General features: G+C 47.3%; 1 protein-coding gene across 1 annotated transcript in view; it reads left to right on the top strand.

The window, feature by feature from the left end:
* TMEM266 (transmembrane protein 266) overlaps window positions 1-18,397 on the top strand; it is a 252,753-nt gene that overhangs the window by 110,906 nt on the left and 123,450 nt on the right. Inside the window, exon 5 of the mRNA XM_030187354.1 lies at window positions 1,964-2,037. Coding sequence (XP_030043214.1) covers window positions 1,964-2,037 — 74 coding nt within the window. The remainder of the gene's footprint in view (window positions 1-1,963; window positions 2,038-18,397) is intronic.

Genomic DNA, 18,397 nt, shown 5'->3' with positions numbered 1-18,397 from the left:
GTTTGTTTCTTTTGATCCCAACAAGAGGGGAGTCGTCATCGGAAAATGCACAATCTCCATTTGGCTAGCAGATTGCATTTCCTTCACTTATGCTCAGGCTGGGCTGACTCTGGAGGACCATGTCACGGCTCATAATGTCAGAGCCATGGCTGCGTCGGTGGCTCACTTAAAGTCAGCATCCATTGAAGAGATTTGCAAAGCTGCAACGTGGTGAGTCCACACATTCACATCACACTACTGCCTTGAGCGGGATACCCAACGCGACAGTCAATTTGGGCAGTCAGTGCTGCAGAATCTGTTTGGGGTTTAGAATCCAAATCCACCCTCCTAGGCCCGTTTTGTCCTGTTCCAGGCTGTACTCTCAGCTAGTCGTATATAGTTTCAGGTTAATCTATGTTATGTCCTCACCGTTGCAAGGTTCAATTGATCGTTTGTTGTTTTGAGTGAGCCTGGATGCTTGTGAGGATTAATTCAGCCTGCTTGTCCTTTGAGAAAGCAAAGATACTTACCTTTAGCAGGTTTTCTCTGAGGAAAGCAGGCTGATAATCCTCACAAACCCGCCCACCTCCCCTTGGAGTTGTCTTCTCTATTTCTCTTTTACTCGTGACTAAACTGAGAAGCACGGCCGCATGGTGGGTGGGTAAGCACTTGGTGCATGCGCAGTCGGACGTGCCGTGCGCTAAGAAGGCTGTAGCAAACTTTTTTGCTATTCCAAATGCCAGTTCCCGGGCCGGCGCGGAACGCCGACCCACTTGTGAGGATTATTAGCCTGCTGTCCTTGGAGATTACCTGCTACAGGTAAGTATCTTCGCTATTTGCCCTAGCAATGCACATACCCACACTTTTCCTTTTCTACTCCCTCCTTGGCATATACATCCACCTACTTTTTTTCTCCAGACCTCCCCCCCCCCCTCCCCACCCCCCGAAAAAGCATATAACCCACTCTTCATCTTTCTTTCCCTGGTACATACTTCCATCTCAGCTTCTTTTCCTCCTTATTTACTTATGTACGTCCCTTCCCCCAACCATTTATCTAGCTTTCTTAATGGACTCGTACTTTGTGATACACCCTCCAAACTTGTTCCCATGGCCCCCATTCCAACTTGCTCAAGCTACCCCTTACCCATGTGGTGCATTGCTCAGTCTATCTCCGGCAAACTTTACCCCATGGCACATAGCCCCTACTACTACTTCTACTTAACATTTCTAAAGCGCTACCAGGGTTACGCAGCGCTGTACAATTTCACAAAGAGAGACAGTCCCTGCTCAAAGAGCTTACAATCTAATAGACACGTGAACGGTCGGACTGATAGGGGCAGTCAAAATAGGGGCAGCCTTCTCCAGTGAGCCCCCCACCCCAGCTTTCTCCAGCACGCACCTGTATGTGTATCCAATGACTTGTCCCCACCTTCTCTGCTGCATGGTCCTGCTGCCCCCCCCCCCCCCTCAACGGCACGTCCTATCCCTACAGCTGCTCCTCCCTTGCGCTACCTACCTCAGTTTGTCTAGTCTTTTTTTTGAGAGAGAAATTGTGAAAAGCTACGCATGAGGCTGCATCATCTTCCTCTGCCATCCTAGGCCTGACTGTTCATTTGAAATGCACAGCTAAACAGAGGTCCCTGTAGTTCAGTTGAACAATGGTGCCTGCTGTTTACTTCTTTCTCATCACTGTGATCTCATGGGGGGAGGGCAGAGGGATAGAGGAGAGCTGCTTTCACTGGTACCTGTGCAAAATGCTGCACAGCAAGTGCAGAATACAACACAGGTGGGTAAGTCTGTGTAGCGCAATTGTGTAAATTCCCTCATGAGTATTACGTTAGTGAAATTCCCTCCATGTATTACGTTGAAGTGACATTCAGAGTTCGCGGGTACATCTTGTCGAATGCTTTGTTGAAGATGTTTGATTCTTACATGTGTACTTATCATAATTCTAAATTTTGTATTTTTCTTGTATTTCTTGTAGTTTCTAGTTCTTCACAATTTGCTGAAATCATCCATTGGATTAGTCTTATCATTTTATCCATGTTCTTCTCAGAGGTAGGTATAATACACAGGACTGAAATTTCTGGTAGCATATTTTATTAAAATTTAGCTAGTGATGTTTATGCATGATGAGCCATCTAAATGAACACACAACCCTTCTAGAAAACTTAAATTATTTTTTGGCATATATGTTTTTAATTTTTATTGATCTAATTGAGATCAGTAGAGGTGATTTCTATAATGGTGGCTTCTCAATAATATTTCAAAAAAAAGGCCCAGCGCTGATATAAGTATTCCTTTTCAAATCTTTAATACTTTATTGCACATCCTTTTGAAAGTCCATATCCTCACGCCAGCGCCATTTTGAGAACATTGTGATTCCATATCATCAAGCTGATCAATCCATAGACTGGTGGGTTGTGTCCATCTACCAGCAGGTGGAGATAGAGAGCAATCCTTTTGCCTCCCTATATGTGGTCATGTGCTGCCGGAAACTCCTCAGTATGTTCTCTATCTCAGCAGGTGGTGGTCACACACAGCAGCAGCTCTGGCTAGGCCTCCAAGCCTAATTTTTAGGTTTTGTTGAGTGCCTGGGGTTGAGGGCTCTTCTTGAGCAAGTGCAAACCTGGTGGCGCCAGGTCCCTCCTTTTCTCCCCCCTCCCGCTGGCTCCGTTAAAAAAAAAAATAATAATTTTTGAACGTCCTTAAAGGCGTTTATTTCGACGTTTATTTAAACGTTTATTGCAGCTACTCACTGGGACACCAGGTCGTTACAGCTCGGAGCGGAAAGCAGGTAATTTTACCTTTTTATAGCGGGCAGGGGGTTCCCCGATTGATCTCCACGTGGCATATGGCGTCGGAGGGCGAGGGCGCAAAGAGTCGCTCCCCGGATCGTTTAGGCGCTTCTAGAGGGGATGCGGGGGTCTTAAAGTCTGATTCGCCCTTGTTGGGTGACAGTTTCGTGACCGATGAGTGTCCCGGTCCTTCCTCCGGCGTGGCGGTTTTTCCCGCCATAAACACCCATCCCCCGCTGCTCGCCTCCGCCATCTTGGCCGGCCACGCGGCTCGGACGGCTTCTTCGTGGGCCGCCCTTGAGGGAGACATTAATGCCATGGACGCCCTTAATTTGGGTGACGGCACCAAAGCGGCTAAAGTTAAGCGCCGTTTTTCCCGCGCGGCTCCTTCGCGTAGTGTCGCGCCGGACGCCATTTTGGATGCGCAGCATGTCTCTCCCCCGCTCTTGCGAGCGCCGGTTGAGGGTGCGTCTAGGGCTGTAGCCCAGGCTGCGGAAGTGCACAGTCTGGGGGGTTTCTCCCCCGAGTTTGTTTTGCTGCTGCATCAGGCCTTCCTTATGCAAAACGCTGCCCCTGCTCCCTCGTTTGGTAAAGAGGTTGAGGTCCCCGGAGGTAAACGCCCTCGGGTTGATTCCCAGGCCTTGGAGGACCTTGTCTCCTCCAATGTAGATGAGGGCAGCGTATCTGAGTTCTCCCAACGGTCCTTTGCGGATTCCTTGGAGGAGACGGATCCCCGCTCGGTTGGAGCGGATGACCCCTCTGCAGCGCGGCTTTTTAGCTCAGAGGATTTGCCCAACCTGTTAGTGCAGGCCATGGGCATTTTGAAGATTTCCTCTCCGGAGGACGTCTCTCCCTCAGCCCCTGTTGGCTCTGCCATTATGCTGGGGACGAAACGCCCGCCTAGAACCTTCCACGTGCATGATGCCATGCACACCTTAATTTCGGCTCAATGGGATGTCCCGGAAGCGAGCCTCAAAGTGGCTAGGGCTATGTCCCGCCTCTATCCTTTGCCTGAAAGTGAACGTGAGGCCTATCTGTGGCCTACCGTGGATTCTTTAATCACTGCGGTGACTAAGAAAACGGCTTTGCCGGTGGAAGGTGGCACGGCCCTAAAGGACGCCCAAGACAGAAGATTGGAGGCGGCCTTAAGGTCGTCCTTTGAGGCGACTGCTTTAAGTTTGCAGGCCTCGGTTTGCAGTTCCTATGTGGCCAGGGCGTGCCTGACTATGGTGCAGCGGGCTTCCCCCTCGGATCATTCCTTGAGGGCTGATTGGCCGGCCCTGGAATCGGGCTTAGCCTATTTGGCAGACTTGCTGTATGATGTCTTGAGAGCCTCAGCTAAAGGCATGGCTCAGACAGTCTCTGCGCGGCGGTGGCTTTGGCTGAAACATTGGTCTGCTGACCACGCCTCTAAATCCCGCCTGGCTAGATTGCCTTTTAAAGGCAAGCTGCTCTTTGGGGTCGAGCTGGACAAAATCGTGACTGATCTCGGCACGTCTAAGGGCAAGAAGTTACCAGAGGTCAGGGCTCGGGCTAGTACTCGTTCCGGTACCTCCAGAGGACGGTTTCAGGAAGCCCGTCGGTACCGCCCGGGCAGGTCGGGCTCCTCTGCCCCCTCTTCCTTCAAGAGGACTTTCTCCCCCAAGCAGCATTCCTTTCGCAGAGACCGCCGTCCCGGAGGTGCTCCCTCCAGTCCTCCCCCAGGGTCTCGTACCCAATGACGGGGCCTTGGTCCACGCCCCAGTGCAGATTTCGTTTCTGGGCGAGTGGACCACAATAACTTCAGACGCTTGGGTGCTGGAAGTCATCAGAGACGGCTACAAGCTAGAGTTCTGCCGACCCTTAAAAGACGGGTTTGTACTCTCTCCCTGCAAGTCTCCGGTCAAAGCTGTGGCAGTGCAGCAGACCTTGGACAACCTGATCCGCCTGGGTGCGGTCGTTCCGGTGCCAGAAAATCAGATTGGCAAGGGACGTTACTCCATTTACTTTGTGGTACCAAAGAAAGGAGGTTCTGTCCGGCCTATCCTCGACCTCAAAGGGGTCAATCGGGCCTTGAAAGTGCGGCACTTTCGCATGGAGACTCTCCGCTCTGTTATAGCGGCAGTGAAGGCAGGAGAGTTCTTGGCTTCCTTGGACATCAAGGAAGCGTACCTGCATATTCCCATCTGGCCTCCTCATCAACGCTTCCTGCGTTTTGCAGTCCTGGGACGACACTTCCAGTTCAGAGCCCTCCCTTTCGGGTTGGCTACTGCTCCGCGGACCTTTTCCAAAGTAATAGTGGTCATCGCGGCCTTCCTGCGAAAGGAAGGAGTACAAGTCCATCCTTATCTGGACGACTGGTTGATCCGAGCCCCCTCTTATGCAGAGTGCGGCAAAGCTGTGAACCGGGTGGTTGCTCTTTTGAGCTCCCTGGGGTGGATCATCAACTGGGAGAAGAGCCAGCTGCGCCCGACTCAGTCCCTGGAGTATCTGGGAGTTCGTTTCGACACCCAAGTGGGCAGAGTGTTCCTGCCAGACAATCGGATTGTCAAACTTCAGGCTCAGGTGGACCAGTTCCGAGTAGCCTCTCCTCTTCGGGCTTGGGACTATGTGCAGCTGTTGGGCTCTATGACGGCCACGATGGAAGTAGTGCCCTGGGCCAGGGCTCATATGAGACCACTACAACACTCTCTGTTGCAGCGCTGGACTCCGATGTCGGAGGATTATGCTGTGCGCCTTCCCTTGGACCCAGCAGTGCGCAAGGCGCTGAGCTGGTGGCTGCAGACAGACAAGTTGTCTGCAGGAATGCCTCTGGTGACCCCAGAGTGGATTGTCGTCACGACGGACGCCTCTTTGACGGGCTGGGGAGCCCACTGCTTGGGAAGGACAGCGCAGGGGCTCTGGTCTCCTGCAGAGGCAAAGTGGTCTATCAACCTCCTGGAACTCAGAGCCATTCGGTTGGCGCTTTTGGAGTTCATCCCGGTACTGGCGTTGAAGCCAGTACGGGTCCTGTCGGACAATGCCACTGCTGTGGCCTATGTCAACCGCCAGGGAGGTACCAAGAGCGCCCCTCTAGCCAAGGAGGCCATGAATCTATGCCAGTGGGCGGAAGCGAACCTGGAACAGCTGTCAGCGGCCCACATTGCCGGAGTCATGAATGTCAAGGCGGACTTTCTCAGTCGCCATACCTTGGAGCCCGGAGAGTGGCAGCTATCTGCTCAGGCGTTCTTGGACATCACGAAGTGCTGGGGCCAGCCGAGCCTAGATCTGATGGCGTCATCGGCCAATTGCCAAGTGCCGCGCTTTTTCAGCAGAGGACGGGACCCTCGATCCCTGGGAGTAGATGCTCTTCTCCAACAGTGGCCGATACAAGAGCTTCTCTATGTGTTCCCGCCCTGGCCCATGTTGGGCAGGGTGCTAGACCGAGTGGCAAAGCATCCAGGCCGGATAATCCTGGTGGGTCCGGACTGGCCCAGACGTCCCTGGTATGCGGTCTTGATCAGGCTCTCAGTCGACGATCCTCTGCGACTGCCTGTGGAGCAGGGCCTGTTACATCAGGGTCCCGTGGTGATGGAGGATCCCTCCCCCTTTGGTCTTACGGCCTGGCTATTGAGCGGCAGCGTTTGAGAAAGAAGGGCTTCTCAGACAAGGTCATCGCCACTATGCAGAGAGCGAGGAAGCGCTCTACTTCTACTGCTTACGCCAGGGTTTGGCGTACCTTTGCAGCGTGGTGTGAAGCAGGCTCACTTTCTCCCTTCACTGCTCCAATTTCTTCAGTGTTGGCGTTCCTGCAAGAAGGTCTAGAGAAAGGCCTGTCGCTCAGTTCCCTTAAAGTCCAGGTAGCGGCTCTGACTTGCTTCAGGGGCCGCCTGAAGGGTGTTTCCCTGGCTTCACAGCCAGATGTGGTGTGCTTTCTTAAGGGAGTTAATCACCTGCGCCCTCCTCTGCACTCTGTGGTGCCTGCATGGAATCTCAATCTGGTGCTAAGAGCATTGCAGAAGCCGCCTTTTGAACCCTTGTCGAGGGCATCTCTGAAAGACCTGACATTGAAAGCAGTCTTTTTGGTGGCTATCACTTCAGCCAGAAGAGTTTCCGAGCTCCAGGCGCTCTCATGTCGAGAGCCTTTTCTGCAGTTCACTGAGGCAGGAGTGACTATTCGCACAGTGCCTTCCTTCCTGCCCAAGATTGTTTCTCGCTTCCATGTGAATCAGCAGCTCTGTCTCCCTTCCTTTCGTAGGGAGGACTACCCAGAGGAATACTCTGCTCTCAGATGTCTGGATGTGAGACGAGTCATCATCAGATACTTGGAAGTGACCAATGATTTCCGGAAATCGGATCATCTGTTTGTCCTGTTGCAGGTCCTCGTAGGGGTCTGCAGGCTGCTAAGCCTACAGTGGCAAGATGGGTCAAGGAAGCCATTGCAGCGGCTTATGTGGCCGCGGGGAAGGTGCCGCCTATCCAGCTGAAGGCTCACTCCACAAGAGCTCAGGCGGCCTCGATGGCAGAGGCCGGTTCCGTCTCCTTGGAAGAGATATACAAGGCGGCAACTTGGTCTTCGGCCCATACATTCTCCAAGCATTACCGCTTGACTGTGGCTGCTCGGGCGGAGGCCCGGTTTGGAGCTTCAGTGTTGCGGTCAGGGATTTCTATGTCCCGCCCTGGGTGAGTACTGCTTCGGTACATCCCACCAGTCTATGGATTGATCAGCTTGATGATATGGAAGGTAAAATTATGTATCATACCTGATAATTTTCTTTCCATTAATCATAGCTGATCAATCCATAGTCCCTCCCAGATATCTGTACTGTTTATATTCTGGTTGCATTTCAGATTCAAGTTTAGTCTTCAGTTCCTGTTCAGGAAGACTTCGTGTTCAAGTTATTTTTTCACTTGGATTCTTCAAGAGTTGAGACGAGTTTGTGTTACAGTGAGCTGCTGCATTCCTCTCCCCTCCGTTTTACGGGGCTGGATTGAGATTTAAATTCTGCCGGCACTCCCTCCGGCTTCGTGCGGCTGTAGGGCAGCTTTGTACCCCTCCCGCTTCGGCGGTGTTAGGGTCAGTCAGCTCCTCCCGCGGTTGCGGTTGCAGAATAAGCCAGATCCCCCCGCATCGGCGGGTGTGGTGTCCCTCCCCCGCTCCGCGGGGATGAGCTGGACGGATTCCCCTCCCCCACTTGTGTGGGGATGAGCTGGGTTAATTCCCCTCCCCCGTTTCGGCGGTGGTGAGCTGGGCAGAGTGTCCCTTTGTGGGTGTAATTCTCTAAGTGCTGAGTCCTGTGGATGGAGCTTTGATATCGACATACTGAGGAGTTTCCGGCAGCACATGACCACATATAGGGAGGCAAAAGGATTGCTCTCTATCTCCACCTGCTGGTAGATGGACACAACCCACCAGTCTAAGGATTGATCAGCTATGATTAATGGAAAGAAAATTATCAGGTATGATACATAATTTTACCTTAAGTAAAGAGAATCGTGACTAGATGTGAGTACTTGTGATATACTGAAAATTGTTTTGTATTATAGTAACATTGTACATTACAATTATTTGTAATTTTTAGAGAAGTTAAATGTTTGTATTGTTTGTATTGACCATCCCTGAAGCAGACACAAAACATGGCCACCGTGCCTATCAGTCTGTGATACTTAAAAAGAATGTGCAATAAAGTATTAGAGATGTGTAAAGAAATGCTTGTATCAGCGCTGGGCCTTTTTTTTGGAATATTTAATTTTTATTGAGGCAGTAATTACCACAGATATCAACATACTTGCGAACAACAAAATGCTTTTCATACCATAAAGGCAAAACTTCAACAATTCCTCAATAGTGATCAAACGTTTTGCACAGAAGTTTGAATGTACACATATATATGCCACTATTCTAATCATTTGCATATTTAGGGATAGATTCTATATTTGGCACCTGAAAATTCTGTGCAGAAAAATAAGCGTAGGCATATTCTCTAAAGCACACCTATATTTTATAGAATAGGCGTAAATTTCTGCACGGTATATAGAATACGCTGAGCACCTCTCCACTTGACCAAATTTAGTCGCGGCCATTTATGCTATGTTTTATTTGGCATAAATCCCGACGCCTAATTCCTTAGCGTATGCAGCAGATGAATCCAAGAACTGGTGGATTGTGTCCATCTACCAGCAGGTGGAGATAAAGATTACAAAGCTGAAGGCAGTGGTACCAGATGGCCAGCTCCTCTTTCACCTTAGTACATCTGTATCTCCAGCAGGTGGTGGACTGTGCTTCAACAGCTCTTGGATTTGTCTGTTGAGGATACTCCCGGGTCCTGTGGTCCAGTTGAGTTTAGGGGTGTCTGGCTGGTGGTGCCGACTTTGGGGGCATACTCAGTCTTCTGGGTCCCTGCTTCACCCTTTCCCCCCTTGCCTCCCAGTCTTTAGAGCTCTAGCCTTCCTCACCAGTAAAAAAAAAACCTAAAAAAAACCAAGACAGCTCCTTTGCCTTCATTCGGTGTTAACCCCCCCCCCCCCCCCCCCCAGAAGAAACAGAAGATTTCTGACAGGATCGGCCAGTACAGGGTTTCCCTGTCTTAGTGCTATGCTTTCAGTCTGGGTGCCGGTTAGGCATAAGTACATAAGTAATGCCACACTGGGAAAAGACCAAGGGTCCATTGAGCCCAGCATCCTGTCCACGACAACGGCCAATCCAGTCCAAGGGCACCTGGTAAGCTTCCCAAATGTACAAACATTCTATACATGTTATTCCTGGAATTGTGGATTTTTCCCAAGTCCATTTAGTAGTGGTTTATGGACTTGTCATTTAGGAAACTGTCTAACCCCTTTTTAAACTCTGCTAAGCTAACCGCCTTCACCACGTTCTCCGGCAATGAATTCCAGAGTTTAATTATGTGTTGGGTGAAGAAAAATTTTCTCCGATTTGTTTTACATTTACTACACTGCAGTTTCATCGCATGCCCCCTAGTCCTAGTATTTTTGGAAAGCGTGAACAGACGCTTCACATCCACCTGTTCCACTCCACTCATTATTTTATATACCTCTATCATGTCTCCCCTCAGCCATCTGTTCTCCAATCTGAAGAGCCCTAGCCTCCTTAGTCTTTCTTCATAGGGAAGTCGTCCCATCCCCGCTATCATTTTAGTCGCCCTTCGCTGCACCTTTTCCAGTTCTACTATATCTTTCTTGAGATGCGGCGACCAGAATTGAACACAATACTCAAGGTGCGGTCGCACCATGGAGCAATACAACGGCATTATAACATCATCACACCTGTTTTCCATATCTTTCCTAATAATACCCAACATTCTATTCGCTTTCCTAGCCACAGCAGCACACTGAGCAGAAGGTTTCAGTGTATTATCGATGACGACACCCAGATCACTTTCTTGGTCTGTAACTCTTAACGTGGAACCTTGCATGACGTAGCTATAATTTGGGTTCTTTTTTCCCCACATGCATCACCTTGCACTTGCTCACATTAAACGTCATCTGCCATTTAGCCGCCCAGTCTCCCAGTCTCGTAAGGTCCTTCTGTAATTTTTCACAATCCTGTCGCGAGTTAACGACTTTGAATAACTTTGTGTCATCAGCAGATTTAATTACCTCGCTAGTTACTCCCATCTCTAAATCATTATTGAAGCGTCACCATTTCCTTTTGCATCATAGGCAGTATCCGCTGCAATTTCTTGCCTCTCATCCCAATTCAGATCTCTAGCTCTCTTAACCTGATAATTAAGTAATTAATATCAGACCCTAATGGCTGTTTTCTGGCTATTCAACTCGAGCTTCAAGGAGTCCTTTATCATTTGGTTTCCATATATGCACCTAATTACACCTAGAGGGCTTTTTACTTAGATTTAGAGCGGTCTCTTCTTCAGTGGCCTAAAGGATTAAGGATATTGGACGGTGATTTTATGTTTAAATCTTTTTTTATTGAATCAAGAGAAGAAAGATACAATTGAAAATTGCAACAAGTTTACAGAAAAACTTCCTATCCCTCCCCCTCCCCCACCCTACCCACACTACTAATAAGAAAGCACTATTATGCATACTATTGTAAGTCATTAACAATTCAACAGTCGACTGTGTGCCTGATGAGGCAATGTTAGCCAAAATGGCTCCCAGATTTCCTGGAAGCGACATCCTCTAGGATGTGAGATGTCGGATACCTGCAGATAAGCCATTTGCATCTGCTCAATCATATACATTCTCCACTTTTGCATAGAAGGAGGGGTCTCACGAATCCAAGCAAACAAAATTGTTTTCAGTCCAAAGAAGCTGATATAACGCATTGAAGTCTTAAAACCAGGAGATACTGGACCGCCTATTACATAACTACCAAAGAGAATTTGTGGTTTGCCCTTTCCTCTCTGAGCACACCACCCGAACTCTCGTCCACTCTCTCATTACCTCTCGCCTTGACTACTGCAACCTGCTCCTCACTGGCCTCCCACTTAGCCATCTATCCCCCCTTCAGTCTGTTCAGAACTCGGCTGCAACCTACTCCTCACTGGCCTCCCACTTAGCCCTCTATCCCCCCTTCAGTCCGTTCAGAACTCGGCTGCATGTCTTATCTTCCGCCTGGACCGATACACTCATATCACCCCTCTCCTCAAGTCACTTCACTGGCTTCCGATCAGGTACCGCATACAGTTCAAGCTTCTCCTACTAACCTACAAATGCACTCGATCTGCAGCCCCTCCTTACCTCTCTACCCTCATCTCCCCTTACGTTCCTACCCGTAACCTCTGCTCTCAAGACAAATCCCTCCTCTCAGTACCCTTCTCCACCACCACCAACTCCAGGCTCCGCCCTTTCTGCCTTGCCTCACCCCATGCTTGGAATAAACTCCCTGAGCCCATACGCTAGGCCCCCTCCCTGCCCATCTTCAAATCCTTGCTCAAAGCCCACCTCTTCAATGTCGCCTTCGGCACCTAACCACTACACCTCTATTCAGGAAATCTTGACTGCCCCAACTTGACATTTCGTCCTTTAGATTGTAAGCTCCTTCGAGCAGGGACTGTCCTTCTTTGTTAAACTGTACAGCGCTGCATAACCCTAATAGCGCTCTAGAAATGTTAAGTAGTAGTAGTATGGTACAGGACCATAAAGTTGTAATTATAGTGCAGAGATGTCACCAAAATTCTTGAACTCTTGAGCAATGCCAAAACATATGGCCCTGTGTAGCCCGTGGAGTTCCACATTTAGGGCAATGATCCCCTGTCTGAAGTCCAGCTTTGTGTACTTGATAAGGATGAATGTAAAGATGTAGAATACATTTGTAAAAGGTTTCTTGATGTGCAGTGTTAACAAACCATTTCTGTAATTGATAATGGAGTGGAGGAGTGGCCTAGTGGTTAGGGTGGTGGACTTTGGTCCTGAGGAACTGAGTTCGATTCCCGGCATAGGCAGCTCCTTGTGACTCTGGGCAAGTCACTTAACCCTCCATTGCCTGCTGCATTGAGCCTGCCATGAGTGGGAAAGTGCGGGTACAAATGTAATTAAAAAAAAAAAAAAAACAAACTTGCAACATGGAGGATGAAATAGGAATTGCCTGATCAGCAGTCCAGCATGATGCCAACCTAGCACAGTCAGTATCAGGTGTAGAATCTTTTAAATATCTATGATAATAGGTCAAGGGTACTTTTAGCTGTGAATCCAAAATATATGCCAATGGTTTCTTGAACATCTGTCAAATCTGTCCACAACAATGAGGATACATAATGATGTAATTGAGCATAGGCAAAATCAGAGCCTGGTACTAAACCAAATTTTCAAACCAAGTCTAGCAGAGATTTCATCTTACCTTCTTCTGTTAACACTTGTAAGAGGTATTTAACTCCCTGTTGTGCCCACTTAACAAATATTCGTTGTTCCCTACCAGGAGGAAATGCAGGGTTGTCACATAGGCAAGAAAAGTGACACGGTTGAAATTGTGCCTTTTACAAACCCAATGCCACATTTTTTGACTGGCATGTAATATTGGGTAGCATTGGTAGATCCCTGAGGGCAGACCAACTATAGCATGCAGGATGTGTCTAAAATGTATTCCTGATATCAAGGTAGTTTCTGAATCGGTGTTTGAAAAATAAGCAACATTTCTGTACCAGTCATTAATATGTCTCATCCCACATGCCACCGTCATATGCCGTAAGTTATGTAAGCCCATACCCCCACGCTCAGGTGGGGTCTGAACTAGTTCTAGTGAAAGACACGATCTTTTCCCCTTCCAAAGATAGTGTCATAATTGTTTCTGCAAGGTCCTTTCAAAGGGACAGAGGATAAGCTGCCCAGATTCTTAATCTCCGCCCCATGTCAGTAAGTAGGGGCTGTATATTATATCTATAATGGTCTGACAAGTTTGCTGGAATGTTAACACCTGAGTACAAGTACCGCAGGACATCTTCCTCCCAAACCAATGAAAAGTGGCCAACCCATAAGGTCTTTACTGTCGGCAATAGAGGCATGGCCTTTGATTTGTCCAAGTTTAATAGAAATCCTGAAATTTTCCCCAAATCATGTAATAATGTTAGGAGGTTTTTCATACTTCTTTGGGAGTCTGTTAAGAGTAGTAGTAAGTCATCTGCAAAGGCCAAAGCTTTTATTTCTACATCATTAACTGTCACCCCTGCAATAGTCAGATCTGATTTGATCAGGTGCAACAGTGGTTCTAAACTTAAAACAAATATTAAAGGGGAAAGGGGGCAGCCCTGGCGAGTCCCCTGGTAACGTTGGAAGGCCGGAGTTCGAACTCCATCGACTATAATCTGTGCCTGAGGTGTAGCATAAAGTGCCTTAACCCCTTCTAGATACCAGCCTTATATGCCTACTCTTTCAAGGACAGCAAACATGTGCGCCCATTCCACCCTATCAAAGGCTTTTGCTGCATCAAGGTTGACAGCCATGGCTGGCAGCCACTGAGAACGGCAAAGGGACATAGCTATCAATTTCTGAACATTGAGTACGGATTAGCGATTCCTCACAAAGCCCACCTACTCCTTAGCTGTTAATGTAGGCAAGTAGTCGGCTAAACGATTGGCCACATCTTGGCCAAGAACTTTACATCAACATTTAGGAGAGAGATGGGTCTATAAGATTCGGCCTCCTCCCGCAGATTATTTGGTTTTAGAATAAGTGTAATTAGGGCTAGATTGTCATATAATGGAAAGGACCCTTTCTGTACTATTTCTTGATAATATTCCAAGAGAGGTCCTATAAGTTTAAATTGTAGAATTTTATAAATGTCGCTTGTATAGCTATTGGCTCCTGATGTGGTATGAGTGTGAAGAGATTTGATTGCTGCTTGTAGTTTTTTGGCCTGTAAGGGTACATTTAACGCCGCTACTGCTTCTTGGGGCAACTTATGCATGCTCTATGAAGGATTTGGAGTCTGCCAAGGAGGATTCACCCTCTGTCACATACAACTTATGGAAATGGGTTAGGAGTATGTGTGTAATCTTCTCTGTTCTATTAGTGATGGCCCCGGTGGTATCTCTCATAGAAGGAATTGCTGGAAAGCCCCCCCCCCCCCCCAAAAAAAAAAAAAAAAAAAAAAATTTTTTTTGAGAAAGTTACCAAATTTATAAATGTATATTTACGATAGAGAAGACCTCTCATTGTATGTTCATGAGTAAGGGAATTGAGAGCAATCTGCATTGAGAGGAAGATATCTTTATTGGGTCTGGGAGGGAGTCCCCAAATAGGCCACTCTATAATATTGCAGTTTCTTTTCCAAATTCACTGTACTGGCTGCCAGTGTTTTGTTTCTTTTACTAACAAATGCTATTATATCCCCACATAAAACCACCTTTGTGGCGTCCCAGAAACGTGTGGGCCGATCAGTGTGTTGCCTGTTTGTTGCAAGATAGAAATCCCATCTCTCACCCAAATATTTCTGAAATTCCAAATTATCAGTCAAGTATGCAGGAAACTGCCAGCTTTTTCCCACTGCCTGGGGAATAGGTGCCTGTAGGCCTACCCACACCGTGGAATGATCCGATATAATCTCAGGGCCCATGACTGCCTCCCTCATGGAAGCAAATAATGATTGGTTCATAAAAATGTAGTCTAAACGTGAAAAGGAGCGATGGGTATAGTCTCACTCCATGTGGTGGAGGAGTCTCCAAGCATCAATGAAGGCCAGAAAAGTAATGAATGAGCAAAGCTTCCCTTGCTCTACACCTCCTGTTCCCCTGTCAGCTGTATAGTCGAATTTTGCATCCATAGCTGCTTTCATATCGCCTAACACCATCAGGTCTTCATTGGCATAAGAGAGAAGACACTGCAGCAATGAGGGATAGAAGGAAGCCATAAAAGGTGTGGAGCCATAAATTACTAGCAAGTAAAATGTTTGATTGTGTACCAAGAATTTTAAAAATCTCCCTTCTTGATCTTTGAAGATTACATTTGCTCTATAAGGAAGGGTACGTCTCAACAGTATTGCAACCCCCATCCTCCAGATGAACACATAGCCCACCCAGTGACACTTTCACTTTTCATGTTCAGTATCACTAAGTCAGGTCTCTTGTATGCAAGCAAAATCTATCTTTTTGCGGTTCAGAGCTGTTAGTATTTTTGCCCTCTTTATCAGGGATGTAATTTTTCCCACATTCCATGTAGGATAGTCATGGTGGTTGTTCCAGTTGCGCAATACGATGATACCCTAGTGTGTTACAAAAACCCCGGGACGCCTACCCTCATCCCAGAGCTCACTCAGTACTTTCCAGAACATAGTAAATCATAATAAGGTTGCAACCAATGCATATTGTGTGAGTATCCATAGATCACTGTGAGATTTTCTACCCCCCCCCCCCCCCCCCCCCGTATTTTATTTATTTAGTTATTTATGGCATTTATATCCCACAATATTCCCGCCCATGGGCAGGCTCAATGTGGCGTACAATGGTCTTTTAAGCAAACAATAATTCAAACTACAATATTCAGCGTCGTAAGAGGGAAGAGAAATAACTGAGGAGGGAAAGGGTAAGAGGAGAAGGTGACAGTTTGTCACTAAGAGAGCTGTGGTTCAGAGGGATGTGGTGCCAGGCGGGCTCACGGCGTATACTCTACCAAAGAGGAAGGTCTTGAGTCGCTTCTTGAATGTCGGGTGATCAGGAGTGCATTTGACCACTTGGGGCAGCCCGTTTCACAACTGAGTGCTGAGATAAGAGAAAGAGGAAGCATAGATGGTCTTATACTTAAGGCCTCTAAAAGCTGGGTAGTGGAGATTGAGGTACGAACGAGCTGACTTGCAAGAGTTCCTGGGCGGCAAGTGGATGAGTGTCCATATAAGCAGGGGCTTCTCTATAGATGATTTTGTGCACCAATGCGCAGATCTTGAAAGCGATGCTGTCCTTCTAAGCGATGCAATCCTTCACTGGAAGCCAGTGCAACCTCTCACGCAGTGGTCTCGAACTTTCAAATCTCGATATACCGAAGATGAGTCGAGCTGCTGTGTTCTGAGCAGTTTGCAGTTTTTTTAGGAGCATGCTTGTGCATCCCCCATAGATACTGTTGCAGTAATCGAGACGGCTTATAACTAGAGACTGCACTAGGTTGCGGAATAGTTCTCGGGGGAAATAAGGCTGGATATGCTTAAGCTTCCAAAGAGAGAAGAACATTTGCTTGACTGTAGAGTTCACATGTTGTTCCAATGTCAAAGATCTATCGACTATGACTCCCAAGATTTTTAGGGTCTCCGAGATAGGCAGGACGAGCTCAGGAGTGATTAATGTAGGAGGCCTGAGTTTGCTATAAGGAGAGGAGAGAATCAAACAGTGTGTTTTCTCGGCGTTGAATTTGAATCGAAATGAGTTGGCCCAGTCAGCATGGTGTTTAAAGCCTTGCCGGATCTTACTGGTTATTTCATTTAGGTCTTTCTCAAAAGGGATGACGATAGTGATGATATCAGCATAGATAAATGGGTTAAGTCCCATTTGGAAAGAGCTGCTGCCAAAGGAATCAACATCATATTGAAGAGGGTTGGTGATAGTGGGGATCCCTGTGGCACTCCACAGTTCGCTTTCCAGTAGATGATAAGTTAGAGTTGGTGTTTACTTGGTAGGTTCTTGATGTGAGAAAGCCTCTCAGCCAGGCTAGTACGTTACCACTGGCACCAAAGTAATCTAGGAGCCAGAGCAGGATGCTATGGTGCACCATATCAAAGGCACTAGACATGTCAAACTGCAAGAGCAAAATACTGTTCCCTACAGCTATTTCCCTCTTGATGTTGGATAGGAGAGTGACAAACACGGTCTCAGTACTATGGAGCGGTCGAAATCCCGACTGTGAGGTATGCAGAATATTAAACTTGTCCAAGTGCTCACTAGGTTGTTTGTTCACCAGGCTCTCCATAAGTTTCACAAAAAGGGAGATTAATGCTATTGGTCGGTAGTTGGACAGATCACTGCTAATTCCTAATTCCTCTCTCCAGTTCCCCCTCCCCAAAATCCTTCCTCAACATAAGCCTCGTAGGGCCCCTCTATTTCTCTCTCTGTTGACTTTGCGGTAAATCTTGCCAACTAGAGTTGGCAGGATCACGCTATGAGCCAGGGATCCTGCACCAACCCAACACCATTAGAAGAAATGGAGAAATAAATTCTTTAAATCCTCAGCTGTAGTAATACATCCAAAAAAAGAAAACAAATTTTTACCCTTTATCAACTATCTGCTAGTACAGTCAACAAACCATGGCTTTATTTAAGCATAGTGACAATGTAATACACAAAGTATTAAGAAATCAGTTTTACTACAAGGTGGTAGCAATGAGGTATATTCGTGGCCAGCCTCAGGATTACTAATGACACCACTAAAAGAGTACCTGCAGTTCAGTAATGGCACAATCCAATAAGTTCTAAATATGTAATGGTGAAAGAATATTCACTAGCTTTGCAACATCAGTTCAGGGCTGGCAGAGCTGAAGAGGTAAAGACAGCTACAATATTACATCCTCCCAGTGAAGTTTCTTTATGTAGGTTCTTGTGGTTCCTGTAAAAGTTGCTCAATAAATGGTTGCACTGCTTCCACTATAGAAAATGTGTTCCAACACCCCTTACCAAAAATCTTAAGGAGCGCTGGATATAACAGCAGGAATCTAATCCATTTCTCAGAAAGCGCGGTGCACATTGGGGTAAATTTACGCTGTAGCTCAAGAAGATAGTGTGAGTAATTTTGAAAAATCTTTATAGGCTGACCTTCATAATTCAAAGAGTCCCTCTTCTGTCAGTACCCCCACAGTATCTAGATTTTGTGATTATAGTTGAGAATTTTCACTATTACTGCTCACAGGGCCCGGCATCCATCTTGAAAATGTCCCACGCGGTAAGCTCTCTGCAAACTCAAGGGACCCGCATGATCTGACAGTGCAAATTTGGAAGACAACCACCACTCCAAGATAGTAGATAACACTCGATCTCCCACACTCTCTGGAATGCCAATTATCTGGAAGTTATTGCGCCGAGATCTATTTTCGAAGTCGTCTATTGTTCCTGCCTGCTTACAAATCATTTTTTCCAGGTTGGCAATGTTAGCGGCCACATGTGGTGCACCGTCCTCCAAAGTTAAAACTCTCCTCCAATTCTCCTACTAACGGTTAGTATCTGCTAAAAGTGTCTCAATATTTGCAATCTGAGAAATTGTCCCTGCTGAGG

Source organism: Microcaecilia unicolor, chromosome 1 (genome assembly GCF_901765095.1).
Source record: "Microcaecilia unicolor chromosome 1, aMicUni1.1, whole genome shotgun sequence".
Classification (NCBI taxonomy): domain Eukaryota; kingdom Metazoa; phylum Chordata; class Amphibia; order Gymnophiona; family Siphonopidae; genus Microcaecilia; species Microcaecilia unicolor.
This window is presented reverse-complemented; position numbering and strand designations above follow the sequence as displayed.